We start from the raw sequence: 12,589 nt of genomic DNA, 5'->3' as shown, positions 1-12,589 counted from the left end.
CTTGTGGGGTTATTTTAAAGATTAAATGGGGTAATTTAGTTATAGATCATGTAATTGTAGCTCATGTTGTCAGTGTAATTTCTCATCTAGATGATGTCTGTGCCTATGCTCTTTGTAGGAGTATGGAGACAGGATAGACATTTGAGAAAGATAAGTAGCTCCTAAATTCCAGATTCTTTTGGTTGTTATGCTTTTCCCCAGATCTAACTTGTGAGATCATCTTAACTTTATGACAGGCATTTAAGATGGTCTATCAGCTATCCCTGAAGTTCCCAGAAGTCCAAGGCAGTGGGTATCTCTTCAGCTGGGAAGTCAAAACAAAATCTCTCAAACCAGTGCGGCAGCTGAAGATTCAAGTTCACATGAAGAAATTGGCAATACATAGACCCCAGTCACCAAGACTCTCTATTCCCTCTCTAGCTCTGGTTTTGAGGTTTTGAGGTGAGGTCGCATGCAAAGAGTCTTCTCACACTTTGAGACAGCATGTTATTCAGAGAAATTGCCCTCTTACCTACTTATTCCACTGCTGAGGTCCTCGCCTTGGGAAGATAGCCACCACTCCAGCATAAAGTAGGTAGTTGCCAGCCATAGTGCTTTGGTCCCCTCCCTTGCCTAGCTCATCTCAGGGCTAAGCCACCATAGGGCCATAGGGACATGGTTCATAGAAGAGCCAGTGGAAATGTAGATTAGTTGCTAGGAATGGGGGCAATAGGGAATTGGGACTGACTCGTGGTTACAGGGTTTCTTTTTAGGATGATGGAAGTGTTCTTGAATTAGATTGTGGTGATGACTGTACAACATAATGAATATACAAAAAACCTATGAATTTTAAAATGGGGAATTTTATGTTATATGAAGTATATCTCAGTAAAAAATATAGCAGAAGGAAGTGACTTGCACAACAGAGAAAGACTATATCATTTTGGAGAATACCTAAATTATCATAAACTTTTGGTAGAAAAATAAATGTTAAAGGCACTGCTGGTGAGAGTTCAGAAAGCAATAGGGAACATGCTTTTGAAAACTGGAGAAAAGGGTAACCTTGTTATAAAGTGGCAGATAGCTCAGCTTATTGTGTCTTGTATTTGTGTAGAAAGCAGAATTTGTAAGGGGTGAACTTGATAATCTGAGGAGAATTCCAAGTAAAATGTTAAAGGTGTAGCCTGTTTTCTTCTTGCTGCTTATAGTAAAAAAGAAGGAAGACATAAATTGAAGGAAGAATGTTAAGCATAAAAAGCCCTGGGCTTAATGATTTGGGAAATTCTCAGCCTATTCAAATTGTAAAAGGTGCTAAAACTAAGAGATTAATGGGTGCCTGAGTGGCTCAGCTGGTTAAGCATCTGCTTTTGGCTCAGGTCATGATCCCAGTGTCCTGGGATTGAGCCCTGCATGGAGCCCCCCATTAGGCTCCCTTCTCAATGGGGAGCATGCTTCTCCCTCTCCTTCTGCCCCTCCCTCCCCAAGCTTGTGCACTCTCTCTCTGCTCTCTTTCTCTCTCAAATAAATTTTTAAAATCTTTAAAAAATAAAATAAAATAAAAAATAAAACTAAGAGATTCACTATGAGGAAAGCATGCTCTAAAGAGAAAGCCATGGGCATAGCTGGACAACCTTTTGCTAGAGCTTTTAAAGGATGAAAAGATCAGAATATTTATTCATACAGAGGGCTCTTTAAGAATATTAAACATGTGACTCATGGACCCCATTAGCCATTTCAACAGAATCCTGTCACAGAAACAAGTTTATCCAGGAAAGATCTGTGAAAGATCCTCTGGTCAAATGCAATGAATCCCTGACATATACAAAGTAGATTCATAACTTGAACTGAATGGGAGAGAAAGAGGATCAAATGAAGGAAGGCTGTTGGACTCCCAAAATTCTGCAAGCAGGAAACATACTAATAAAAGTACTCAGCTTCAAATATGTACTATCCTTCAAGAAAAATGGAAGGATGGTTCTGAGGGCAGAACTTTGGATGTAAAGGGAAAAGAGGCCAGAGCCTCCAGCCACAGAGAATTATTCCTAGGCCTTCAAGCCTAAAGGAGTTTGCCTGGTTGGATTTCAAAATTGCTTGGAGCCAATAACTCTTTTCTTCATTTTCTCCCATTTGGAGTGGGAATGTCTGTTAATTATTATCCTATTCCTATCCTACCACTGTAATTTGGGAAGAGGTAATTTTTTACTAGTTCACCGGTGCACTGATAGAAATTTTTCCTAGGGAGGATCTCAACCAGTTTCTCACATCCCTGATTAAATGATTTACAGTTGAGATTTTGGACTTATATTGATATATAATGTGTTGAGACCTTGGGGGATATTGGGATGAGGTGAATGTACCTTGCATGTAGGATGGATAAAAATTTTAGGGGGTCAGAAGGCAGACTATAGTAAGCTGAATAATAGTCTCCAAGGATTTCTATGTCTCGGTCCCTGGAACCTGTAAATGTTGTCTTATATGGCAAAGGGTCTTTGAAGATGTAATTAAGTTAAGGATATTCAGATAGAGAGATTATTCTGGTGGGCTCTAAATGTAATAACAAGTGTCCTTATTAACAGAAGAGGAGAGGGAGATTTGATACAGAAGAAAGGAGCAATGTGATGACAGAAGGAAGATGCTCTGTGGCTGGTTTGGATGATGGAAAGATGGGTCACAGGTCAAGGAATCCAAGAATGCAGCTCTAGGAGAGAAGCAAGATGGTGGAGGAGCAGGGGACCCCATTTCAACTGGTCCCCTGAATTTAGCTGGATATCTATCAAACCATTTTGAACACCCACGAAATCAGCCTGAGATGTAAGAATATATATCTGGATCTCTATAAGCAGAAGAGCAACTACTTTTTGCAAAGTAGGACATGAGGAGTCGTGAATCTGCGGGGAGATATCAGAAGATAAGCAGAAGGGGGAGGGAGCCTCCATAAGCTGGCTCCTGGGAAGTGATGTAACACTAGAGCGCAAATCAGAACCCTTAGAAATCTGCTCTAGTGAGAGACATCCCTCTCTGAAAGGGGCTCTGGAAATGAAAAGGCAGAATTCTAGGTAGGGCATTGTGGTCTCAGGATCCGAGGAGTCACAGAGTGAACGGGGGTACCTGAAACAGTAGAGAGCCCAATCAGTGGAGCTGGGAAGCAGGTTATGGTCAGCGATCCTAGGAGGGGACTCTCAGCTCATAAACCGTGAGCCAGTCAGTCGGTAATTCCTCTTTTCCTGAGCAGCCTGAAAAAGACTGGAACCTGCGCCCGAGACTGGGCAAAAGTTTGCAGGGCTGTAGTGGCCTGGGAAGGACATTAGGACAGTACCCAGACATGATCCAGGAACGTTGGGTGCACATGGGAGCCCAGGGCCACTCTCGGTTTTAGAATCACAAAGGGCAGTGGCACTCCCAGGCCCCTGGGACGGCCTCTGAGAGAGTTGCAGTGGGTGTGCACTGTGGGAGGCTGCAGTTTTCGGCACCATACAGAAGTGCAGACTATTTGTCCTGGAAGGTTTATTAAAGAGGGCAGACTGCGATCTTTCTGCTCTGGACCAGAGGTCTGGGCATGGCCATTTTTGCTCTGATCTTCTGAAAAGGCATGGAAAGCCTCCAAGGAAACAAAAATCCACAGAGGACCAGTTTTCACTGAGCCCATCCCCCCTGACAGGCGGTGGGACAACTCCACCCAGGCAAGGATAGCTGAAAAACAGCATGGCAGACCCCTCCCCTAGAAGACAGTCTGGAAGGACAGGTGGATGACAAACTATGGATCCCATAAGACTAAAATTCCAAAGCCAGGACTCTGGCTGGCACAGCCACTCTGGAAAACAGTATGGAGATTCCTCAGGACGTTAAAAATAGAGCTACCCTACAACCCAGCAATCACACTACTAGGTATTTACACCAAAGATACAGATGTAGTAACAAGAAGGGGCACCTGCACCCCAATGTTCATAGCAGCATCGACATGGATGGAACTGGAGGGGATTATGCTAAGTGAAATAAGTCAATCAAAGACAATTATCATATGGTTTCACTCATATGTGGAACATAAGGAATAGTGCAGAGGACCATAGGAGAAGGGAGGGAAAACTGAATGGGAAGAAATCAGAGAGGGAGACAAACCATGAGAGACTCTGGACTCTGGGAAACAAACTGAGGGTTACGGAAGGGAGAGGGGTGGGGGGATGGGGTACTGGGTGATGGGTATGAAAGAGAGCATGTGTTGTGATGAGCACTGGGTGTTATATGCAACTAATGTATTGTTGAACACTACATCAAAAACTAATGATGTACTATATGTTGGCTAGTAGAACATAATAATAAAAAGAGAATGCAGCTCTAGAAGTAGAAAAGGCAAGTCAACAAATTCTCTTCTAGTGCTGCCAGAGGGAGACCCTGCCAATGCCTTGGTTTTGACCCAGTAAAATTGATTTTGTATGTAGTCTCCAGGACTATAAGAGAATAAATGCATGTTGTTTTAAGCTACCAAGTTTGTGGTAATTTGTTAGCAGCCATAAAAAAATAATTTTGGAACCTTTAGAGATCTAGTGCAGTGGTTTTCAAACAATCCTCAAAATTACTTTTTCCAGCTCTGCTTCTACTCAAGGTGCCTACTTTTTATCTTATTCATGGCCTTCTGGAAATATTTCATCTTTTTGAAAAATGACCATAAAGGATTAAACAATACAATCACTGATTTAGTCCAATACACAATTTTATAGATGAAAAAAGAAAAAGCCCAGAAAATTGAAAACATTTTCTCTTATTCACTCAGAGCAGACAAACAAAAACAACAAAACAAATTCTAATTCCCAATTAGAATTTCTTGTGCTACACTGCACTAGAACTGGAAAAATAAATTGGAGATAAATTGTAAAGGAATAAACTGTATATGTAGAGAGGTCAGAAGAGCGCCTGGCACATAGCTGCTCATAAATGTTACATATCATTATAATACGTACTTACATTTGCAGAGAATATCTCTGGAAGAATACACAAGAAGTCTTGGTTTCCTCTAGGAAATGAGAAGAAATGAGACACAGGAGTGGGAAAGAAATTGACTTTTCACCATGTCTTTTGACTCTGAGAAACAAACTGAGGGCTTTAGAGGGGAGGGGGTTGGGGGGATGGGTTAGCCTGGTGATGGGTATTAAGGAGGGCACATATTGAATGGAGCACTGGGTGTTATATGTAAACAATGAATCATGGAACACTACATCAAAAACTAACGATGTAATGTATGGTGAATAACATAACATAATAAAATAAAATAAAAAGAATGTGCATGTACTACAATTTATATATATGTAGAATCCCTAAACAGTGAGAAGGATTGAATGGAGCTATCTTACCTTGTTTAGTATTAGGGTTCCTTTCTCCTCCACATGGAGATATAGAACCAACTCAGAACCTCTAAGAAATCAGTCATGCCAAATTGCAATTATAAAGCATAAAGCAAAGTTTCATTTCAGTCCAATGTTTATATCACCCAAGTACCTAATCATATCTACAAAGATCCCTTCAGAGCACATTTTTCTAAGATAATCAGGTTTCAAAAATTAAGATTTTTTTAAAAGATTTTATTTACTTATTTATTTGAGATAGCATGAGCAAGGGGAGGGGCAGAGGGAGAAGGACAAGCAGACTCCCCTGTTGAGCAGGGAGCCGAACACACATGGGTCAGGAGGGTCATGACTTGAGCTGAAGTCAGATGCTTAACCGACGGAGCCACCCACGTGTCCCCAAAATTAAAATTTTTTTAAAAATTGTATAAATATTGGCAAATCAGATTTGAAAATCCAACTAGACAAAGTTCACTACCTGCTTATTACATACACCACATTCACCAGCCTTGGTCTTTTTCCTGAGACTAAATCATAAGATTAGAATTCTTGAATGCTCCATTCCCCAGCTCCTCTGTGTTTCCTATAACCAGCCAAAGTAAAAATATCACTCCATTCACCTAGCTGTATTACCCATCTGGGATCCACCCTCTGGAGAAATTGCCCTGGGACTAATGGAACCCAAATCCCATCTGTTATGTTTCTTGGGTTAAGTTAATTATCCTCAGCTCTTTCCATCCCCTGAAATAGTGAGGACATTTTTTACCCAGTTATAATATCCCATAAGTGAATTTTTATTTTCCCCTGTCCATTCCAAACAAGTCAAAATCCAAAGTGAATTTTTTCCTCAATCTCCTAGATTGCTGTTGGTCTGCTGCAGTTGGCCTAAGAATGATAGGATGAATCTCTACAGTCTCAGAAAACAAGCCCTTGTGGACCTAAAACATTTGTCATGTGTGATTCCAACTGAGATGACAATCATAGTCTGGCAGTTAGAGTTCCAGGCTGCAAATGAGAAGTGTGGTGGCTGCTTCCACCCTCAACTTGAATACCCACATCACCTCTGTCAGGAAGAATGGGGTGTCCTAAGCTTAGAGATGTGGAAATAGGAGATAAATTTAGCTATAGATCAGGACCAGGGATGAATCTGATACAAGTCAGTCACTGACCTAATGCTTAGATTTGGTATTACTATCAGAGACTCCAAACCTCACCCTCAGGATCACTTGAGAGATGTAAATCCTGTGGAGGCTGAAAACTGTCCTCAACTGAATGCTTGTTAGCAGACAATATCAACTATCATCCAGGCCCCGGTTTTCATACTGCTTCTGCCACACACCAAAACAGGAAGGGGGGGCTCTTACTATTGCTACATCCTTTAAAATTATAGGGAAATTTGACACTGGAAATGGGGTTCCATGTCCTTTCTTGATCTGTAGCTCAGTAAATTTCTGACTTCCAGAGCCTTTATATTCATACTCTGGATAATTCCATTCCACAAAGAGTTTTCATAGCCCTCAAGGAAATTATTTTCTATCATAGAAAATAATGTCAGTACCTGATGCCCTGATATTTTCTCAACCACCAGCATACTGAAGAATGATCAGTCAGTGAAAGGAAAACTGAGGGTCCACTGACTCTCAGATAGTTAGAAGATAAGGACACAGAACCTAGATTCAGTTGCAACACAGAAGGAACCGATGTTTTCTTGCAGCTTGGAAGTTTATTAATAAAGGAGGTTGAACCAGTTGGTGTTACTTTTTTGAACCCTGCATCTCTGTGTCCTGGCTGTAGTGAGGAAGAGGACTAGCTACTCTGCTGGCCACAGGTGATGTCATCCCAGGAACATGCTGAACCCTCTCTCTTGGGTCCCTGTTGCCATATATGGGGTCCAGCATTATCAGACAGACTCCACTTCTTTTTCTTGTGCCTGAGCTGGAGGGATGATATTTTTTAGGATTTCAGCATAGTAGGGGTTAAATACCTGCTGATTGTGATGCATCAAATTGAAAAACTTCCAGCCTAGTTCTGTCAATTCCCCTTTGATGAGACTAGGGCCTCCAGGGAAGTCTTGCAGAGACTCCTGCATGCCATGAACCAAACAACATTTGAGAAACAAGCGGATTCGCTGATCTGTGAGCAAGGAAAAACAAGGAAAAGGGAAAGATCAAAGAGGTTTCAGAAGAAATTCACAATGCCCTTGTACTCTCTGCTCACCAAAGTTAACTAAGATATTCACTGACCTACCCATTCATCTGGATAAACTGTATAAATGAGATTTGTCTGCTTCATTTTGGAGGAGGGAATGCTACCAAGTTCACAAAAACAATGCATGATCAAAAGATGTTGAGCTAGCAAATTTCTGGCTGTTCATAAGATTGTGTGGTTTTAAGTGAGCTCCTGGCATGTACTGACCTAACAAGAGGATCCCAGATATTGTATCTGAAATTAAAAGGGCATACATTGCAACCACTGCCCACACATCCAAATCAGACTGTTAAGATGCAAAAGTTAGAAGCAAGCTGGCCAAGTTCACTGCTTCCTTTCCAGCATGGAATATGTCTTACAACCTAAGTCAGTATCAATCCCTTGGAGGGGAGTAGAAGCCCACGCAGTAACTTTTAAAGCAAAGGGTTTCCCATCATAGATCTTGGACTATAGCTAGAAAATTACTGGGGATGACTTGGTAAGGTTGAGGGGACAGTATTTCACACCTGCAAGTTACATATCTTAATGGCAGGTCCACCGTAAAACTATGCATTCACTCTTCAAACTGAAAGAGATCTATTTCAACCCTGCATATTATAGATGAAAAAACTAAAGCCAAAAGACTTTCCCAATGATCATGCTTTTCCATTTTTAAATGGTTCAGTAACTCGCTTCCAAGGTTGAGTCTACCTCCTCATCCTCCACATTCTTGACACCCCTCCTTAACACTACTATGGGACTCTTACCAATGATGTTATGAACACAGTTCTCCTTCTTGGCGATATTCTGGAGTTGGCCTATAAGAGATGCTGTGTTTTCACCACTCAGGACAGTAAGGTCCATATCTTTGAGTCCTTGATGGATTTTCTGGGACACTTGTTCACTCACACTCACCATAGTCTCTTGAGGCCTAGGTAATGGACAGAAAGCAGAATAGCCCTGGCATAGGGTCAAAGCCCAGAGAGCCCCTAACAGAAGACCAGTCCACTCCAAGCCCCCACCACTAGTAGACAGCAGTACCCCATGTACAGATTAAAAACCTTCATTGTTACCCTCAAGGTGACAACAAATTCATACATATAGTACTATCTTAGACTTCAAAAAAAAAAAAAACAAGATAAATTGGACAAGGGTATCAATGGACCCACTCATATTCTTTAGTTCCATAAATTTTATTTAAATCTTGTTTTAAGATTTTCTTGGGGATTTTCCATAGTTGTGTTTTTCCTATTTCACCAGTTAAATTATAAATATGTTAAGAGACCTAAACTTCTAATTCTTCTTTTTATTTTGGTTGTGGTGCCCGACATGCAGTGATGATCAATCAGTATTAATGATCAACTGATAAACTTCTGGATATACATACACAAATCCAGTGTCACCCATTCAAATATATGACTCATTTTTAGAAAACACAAGAATGAATCCTTTGTAGCAAACTAGCCTCCACACTCTCCTCTTGGGAACAAGTTTAATTTTTCTCTATCCCAAGCCTCAATATAATTTATCAAGACACCAACAATCTTTGCAGGTGGTTCCCAAGGTCTTTTTTATGGTTTGTGATGACACATAAGCAATAATTATATTATCTGCCTATGTCCCCCAAACCACATACTATTTTCAACTCTAAAAAAGATCTGTCTATGAAGCTTACCCAGAGTTAAATTCCTCTATCAGGGCGTTGGTTATGCATTTCAGTTTATCCACAAATTCAGGTGAGTTGAATAAAACATTACCAGAGAAACTTCTGGCTACTAGCAAGACTGAGGCCAGGATGGTTAACTGGTGCAACTGGGACTCCATCTCCTGTAGCCGGATTCTGTCCATCAGCACAGTCTTTTGAAACAGGGAAGACTGGGTCAGGAGAGGAGGGTTCTAGTAGAGATGTTAAATACAAAACAAAAGGGCAATGCTCTAACACACATTCCTACCTCAGGGAACTTGTCATTGTCAGGATCCCAGAGAAGAAGGTTCAGGTAACCCTGGTATAGCACCATTGTGGGATTGGGGAGCTCTGAGTTGTTAGCTGCCCAATTTGGAGGTGAACAGGCCAAGCTGGAAGAGCTGGGAGAGCCAAGAAAACTTGGAGATTGTGTAGTGAGGTCTGTTGCTGCTTTGGTTAGCCATTTTGTGGTGCAATCAAGGAGACCTATGACATAAAAGGGAATATATGAGGGTTAAAGGCTAAAGTTTTAAGATATACTCTTGGTCAATAAATATTATTTTGTAGGACCTTCTGTCTTATAGAAATATTTTTCCCTACCCTTTACCCAGAAAATAAACTTTTATTCAAAAATTAGAAAATATTTTGTAACTGTAAGAAGGCAAACCCAAGGTCGAATCTCCCTCTCCTGCACTTAAATTTTAAACATACCGGGCTGCTTGTCAAGGAGTTCCTGGAATTTAGCTTGTTCATACTGGACAGAATGTTCCTGCAGGTAGGGTCGAAGGCTCTGGGTAGTATAGTTCACCATGTCCATTTTCATCAGTCCCAGAACATGGAAGTTACCCCTGTCATAAGGAGAAATAAAATATTTACACTATGAAAGGAAATCTAGTGTGGAGGGGTGGAACTCAAGCAAGGAGTCTTAAAATCACAGCATTTTAGAATTACAGTGGGCCTTAAAAACAACAATTCAACTTTAATTTACAAATAAAAACACTGCAGTTAGGGACTCAAGGCCACAGAGTGAGTTGTTGTCAGAGGTAAGGATGTCTTCTGTCCTTTTAGTTACCAATCTAGAACTCTTTCCAACATAGCCACTATCTTCTCAGAAAGAGTATTCAGTGGAAGGAAAATGACCTAACAACTATCTGTGAGGAGTTGGAATGATGGTGATTGAATTTCTAACTCATTGGGCATATCAGTTTACCTTTCTCGGTCTTGATTCTCCTAGCTGTGAAGCAGGGATAATCTTCATTTTTGTCCCCTCATGGGGTGTAAGTTAGGATACATAGGAAAACATCTGAGAAAGGGCTATTTGAAATCTCTAGAAGAAAGAATTATTGTACTCTGTCTTAGCATCATTTTTTATAAGGGGTACAAATGATCTAAAGATCACCAAAAAGGCCTTGGGAGACTATCCTTGGAAAATAAAAGCCAATAGTTTAGGGAGGAAAATAAAAGGTATTAGTCAATTCTTCAGTATAGAAGAGCTAGACAAGGCAGGAGCTTTAACACAGTATCAGGGCCAGAGTTTTCTGGCATAGTTGTCTAAGGCAGATTTCAGGGACAGTACATTTAGTTTCTTACTTTAGTAACTGCACAGGATCTGTCATGCTTTCTAGTTTCTGCACTGCTTCATCACGGACTGGTGCACATAGCAGGGTCATCAAATTGAGAATGTAGTTAGAGAGATGAGGGACATCCAGGGCCCCATGTTCTGCTTCCTGCTTAAGGAGATCCATGTCCAGAGCTTCTTCAATCTCATTTCTTAGGCGGTTCTAGTGTGGTAATAGCAGTGATAACAAGATCTGCCCAGAAAAGAAAATCAATGGAGCCAAATTGTTTAGAAACCCAAACACTCTCCAATGAACAACCTTCTTAAAACAAAGACATCCTAGCCTATGTCTTTTGGAAGTCTTGAAAATAGGTCTCTAAATTTCTTATAGAAGAATATTATTTCTTTCTGTTTAGGGGCCAATTATAGTTCAAGGCTTCACTGGTATCAGTAATAACAGTAGTGTCATATAATATCCTGATCATAAGGATATTAAAATATGAATAAAAATAAGAGTGTGATAAAAATAAGTGCAGGATATAAAATATATAAAATACACACCACCACAAGATGATTGAAGCACTCTTAATAAGAAATAAAGACATTTTTACCAACCCTCAGTTTGTTTCCTGAGATGTTAAAAAAAAAAAAAGAAGAAGATAGCAGGAAGGGAAAAATGAAGGGGGGGAATCAGAGAGGGAGACGAACCATGAGAGACTATGGACTCTGAGAAACAAACTGAGGGTTCTAGAGGGGAAGGGGTGGGGGGATGGGTTAGCCTGGTGATGGGTATTAAAGAGAGCACGTACTGCATGGAGCACTGGGTGTTATATGCAAACAATGAATCATGGAACACTACATCAAAAACTAATGATGTAATGTATGATGATTAACATAACATAATAAAAAAAGGAATAAAGACATTTTTAGATTATTTTACTTCAAAGGTCAAAGATAAAATAAGCAAAGGAACCATTAAGGGTCACTTGAAATAGCCTTTTGACTCAAAAGTATAAGTTCCTTGTGGGCAAGAGCTCTTTTATTCACATATATGTTTCTGAAAAACAAAACATAGTGAGGGTTCAGTGAAAATCTTTTTAATTGAACGACATACTGTGCCATTATAGCAAGATGCCAACCTTCAAGCTTCATATCATGCAAAAAAAAAAAAAAGCTTTTCTAGATGGTCTATTTAAGTAATGAACCATGTTCAGAGAGGCAATATGCAATTTAGGATATTGATAGCCATCAACAATCCAAAGATTTGGTATGCCCAGGAACTTAACATCCACAAATGGGAGGTTGGTTACTCACCTCCTTAACTTCTTTTAAAAGTTCAAGAGCACAAGTGAAGTCAGGGGGAGTACTCAATAGCTGCTCTTTCAGATGGTCCCAAAAAGCATTGTACATTGTCTCCATGAATCTGCCTTCCAAACTGTAAAAATGTTAAATGAGCAAATTGCTCTTTACCCAGAGAACTGATCATAATTAGGATCATAATTTCCTAAATCCCAAATAGCATTTAGGATCATGAAAGATCATTAAATTGCCAGGCCAAGAGCTATATTTAGCTCTTGAGTGAATAAACTAAGTTTAGTGTTGAATGCAAACATGTTAGCCAAATCCTCTCAGGAGGGTACCTCAAGGTTCCAGAGAAGCTCTCATCCTGCTGTAGGAAGAACCATGAACTAGGTAGGGGTTGAGCCCTTGAGTTCTAGCCCTGGTTCTGCATCAAACCTAAGTGTGTGCCTTAGTCTCTTTTTTCCCAGACAAAAAAGAATATATATTATATGCTTCCATATACAAGAACTTCAAAAACAGGCAAAATAATCTGTGGTGTTAATA

At 40.2% G+C, this 12,589-nt stretch overlaps 1 protein-coding gene across 2 annotated transcripts; it reads right to left on the bottom strand.

Annotated features, from left to right (window-relative positions):
* Positions 1-7,215: 7,215 nt before the first annotated feature.
* On the bottom strand, positions 7,216-12,154 carry TCP11X2 (t-complex 11 family, X-linked 2). Of its 2 annotated transcripts, XM_036084047.2 has the most exons (7): positions 12,059-12,154; positions 10,777-10,967; positions 9,898-10,034; positions 9,455-9,672; positions 9,178-9,359; positions 8,270-8,433; positions 7,216-7,448 (listed from the first exon to the last, which is right to left on the bottom strand). In XM_036084047.2, the coding sequence occupies exons 1-7, from the start codon at positions 12,152-12,154 to the stop codon at positions 7,216-7,218; spliced, it is 1,221 nt and encodes a 406-aa protein (XP_035939940.1). The 2 variants fall into 2 exon arrangements, with proteins under 2 accessions (XP_035939940.1, XP_077920223.1); XM_078064097.1 differs by lacking the exon at positions 12,059-12,154 and having other exon boundaries at positions 7,216-7,250; positions 10,777-10,931.
* Between the last annotated feature and the right edge of the window lie 435 nt (positions 12,155-12,589).

The sequence above is a fragment of the Halichoerus grypus genome, chromosome X, assembly GCF_964656455.1.
Source record: "Halichoerus grypus chromosome X, mHalGry1.hap1.1, whole genome shotgun sequence".
Lineage (NCBI taxonomy): Eukaryota > Metazoa > Chordata > Mammalia > Carnivora > Phocidae > Halichoerus > Halichoerus grypus.
Note: the sequence above shows the minus strand (reverse complement) of the source record. Positions and strands in the feature narration are given on the sequence as shown.